At 38.5% G+C, this 2500-nt stretch overlaps 1 protein-coding gene across 1 annotated transcript in view; it reads right to left on the bottom strand.

The window, feature by feature from the left end:
* The window catches only part of LOC143033698 (uncharacterized), a 1248-nt gene extending 66 nt beyond the window's left edge, over positions 1–1182 (bottom strand). The window contains exons 1-2 of the mRNA XM_076199182.1: positions 614–1182; positions 1–70 (exon numbers count right to left, since the gene is read on the bottom strand). The exon at positions 1–70 is cut by the window's left edge and continues 66 nt beyond it. Coding sequence (XP_076055297.1) covers positions 1–70; positions 614–1182 — 639 coding nt within the window. The remainder of the gene's footprint in view (positions 71–613) is intronic.
* Positions 1183–2500: the final 1318 nt, after the last annotated feature.

Below are 2500 nucleotides of genomic sequence, written 5' to 3' on the forward strand. Positions count from 1 at the left end.
CTTACTAGCATCTCCTTGAACCCATGACAGAACAATAGCAAAATTTGTCCAACACATAACTCTAACATTCCTATGTTGAGAGTATTCTTAACAAAGTTAACTAATCTTGCACACAAAGGAGATCCTATAAGTTCTAATCTCGGCAAGGTAAGTTTTCGTATGTGCAATTCTTGACTTGGAGGCTACTAATGACACCTTATACGAGTTGTTCTCTACAGGAACTCGCAAGTATACACATGCTCCACAACCCCTTCCTGAAGCACCACCAAACCCGTGAAGTTCTACCTGACAAAGCCTCACCTAAACCTCTTGTGGAAAATAACATCTGTTTATGGGAAAGGACTTGAAACTTTGGCTACTTAGGAGCCATCTCTGAAACTTTGACTTCAACTCTGATGGCACTTCTTGATGCCAACTTACATTCAATTCTCAGATTTCTTGAAAAAGTATCTCGCTATACATGACAAATGGGCTAATTAATCCTAAAGGGTCAAATATCTTAGCTAACAAACTAAGGATGCTTGGCTTGGTAGAAACTACTTCTATATTAGGGTCGAGTCTTATGCCATCAAAGGAGAAAGTATCATGTAAATTCTACCACTTCAGGCCTTACGCAGTGTTAGGTTCATCACTACTTATAAAGGCCATCTTGTCATGTGACTTTGAACTAATCAACAAACTATTAGACACAAGTGTTGTAAGATTCATCCTAGCATCAGCAAAAATGCCACGTGCTTCAATGGCAGTATCCGCACCACTCCGCCAATTGTCTGTGTACATGTCAGCCTTCAATTCTTTCACAACATTAGTCTGGGGATACTTATCCAAATGATATTTGATGGTGGCATTCAGCATCAATAGACTAGCCACGTTACCAAAGGGTATACGTCTGAATTTCATGTGCCGTACTGTACCATTGCCTCTTGACCATAAAAACCCATGAACATCTCTATCCTCCTTTTGAATACTGATTTGCAAAAATGCCTTTCTGATGTCTGCTGTAATAGCAATGGGCCAACGACGAAAACGAATGAGCACTTCAACCAAATTAGGGTTGAGTGAGAGGCCTGAGGATAAACAGTCATTCAACGATACACCATTGTAACAAGAGACAAAGGCATCAAACACAGGCCTCATCTTAATACTTGAACTACTTAACTTCACTACTGGACGGTGAGACATATAGTACACGGGATTCACATTTGAATTTTCCTCATTTGGCACCTCTTCTATTATGTGATCAGCCTCGTAACCATCAAAAACTTTTGATACTCGTTCTTTAGCTCCTTATCTCGATCTAATTTAACCATAAGCTTACTTAACCTTGTACGGACAATACCTTCATTATTTAAAAATCTTTCTTTAGCAGAGTCATCTTTCCAAGGAAGTGCAACCTCATAGCGACTATTCACAAACTGTACTGCAATCTCAAATTCTCTCAAGACTCTGGTATCATTATGACCCTCTACAAATTCCTTAGAATTAAATACTAGTTTCCATACCCCAAAAATATTCAAATATGAATTTGAAACAGGAAATATACAACAATTGTGGTGCAGAGTACATAGAATTGTGATATGATTCATACACTTTGCCCCTCAAAACATAAACAAGTACAGACTTCATAACTACAACTTGATTCCTTTATAAGGCATCTACTGAAAAAATTAAATTCCTATAGAAATCTAGACCTATCAATATGTCAATTTCAATGGGAGAATCATGGTGGTAACCATCAGCTAATACTAAATAATTAAATATGTAAATGAATTGAGGACAGAGCATGGGACAACAGGTCTAACCAACGGCTGAGATATTCTGGAAATTTCGGCAGCAATGATGGGTACTACTTTCTTTTCGGAGTTCCACAATCTTAACTTGAAAACATTCCTATGTTCATTCTTTCCAGCACTATGACCACCGAAATTAGAATACGTCATAGGTGCACTAGTAATCCACTTTATCACAAAGTTACTCCTAACGTATCTGTCCGCACCACTTTCAAACATTAGCTGAGCAATGACAACAGTATCATCTCTACTTCTACTGGTACCTGAACCTTGGCTGTTTGCAAGATGGTACACTTACTGCCTTGCCCTGACAGCAATGCTACATCCTCAGGCCTTTCACTATTAACAACACTTTAGGAGAGAAGCCAAACGCTTCTTTCCTACAGTGCTGTTGCAATCGTTGCTGCTTTTACTCATTAACAACACTTTCTTTTCCTTCACTTTCTTCCTTCTTTGGACTTATATCCAACTTCATGTTACACATCATAGCATTGTGGTCCTTGTTACACTTTGTACACTTTATACGTGCTCTACATATTCTAGAAACATGTCCACTGTTTAGGCAACTGAAACACAAGCCTAGGCTTCTTATTTTCTCACCTTTTTCTCCATTTAGTTCTAACACATTGAAACAAGTTTCTGTTTCGCGTTTCCTACCACAGGTAGAACACATAAACGCCTTCTTGTTTAGACAAAACATGAAGGGCTGC

The sequence above is a fragment of the Oratosquilla oratoria genome, chromosome 16 (genome assembly GCF_046742065.1).
Source record: "Oratosquilla oratoria isolate Oo_2021 chromosome 16, ASM4674206v1, whole genome shotgun sequence".
NCBI classification, from domain to species: Eukaryota; Metazoa; Arthropoda; class Malacostraca; order Stomatopoda; family Squillidae; genus Oratosquilla; species Oratosquilla oratoria.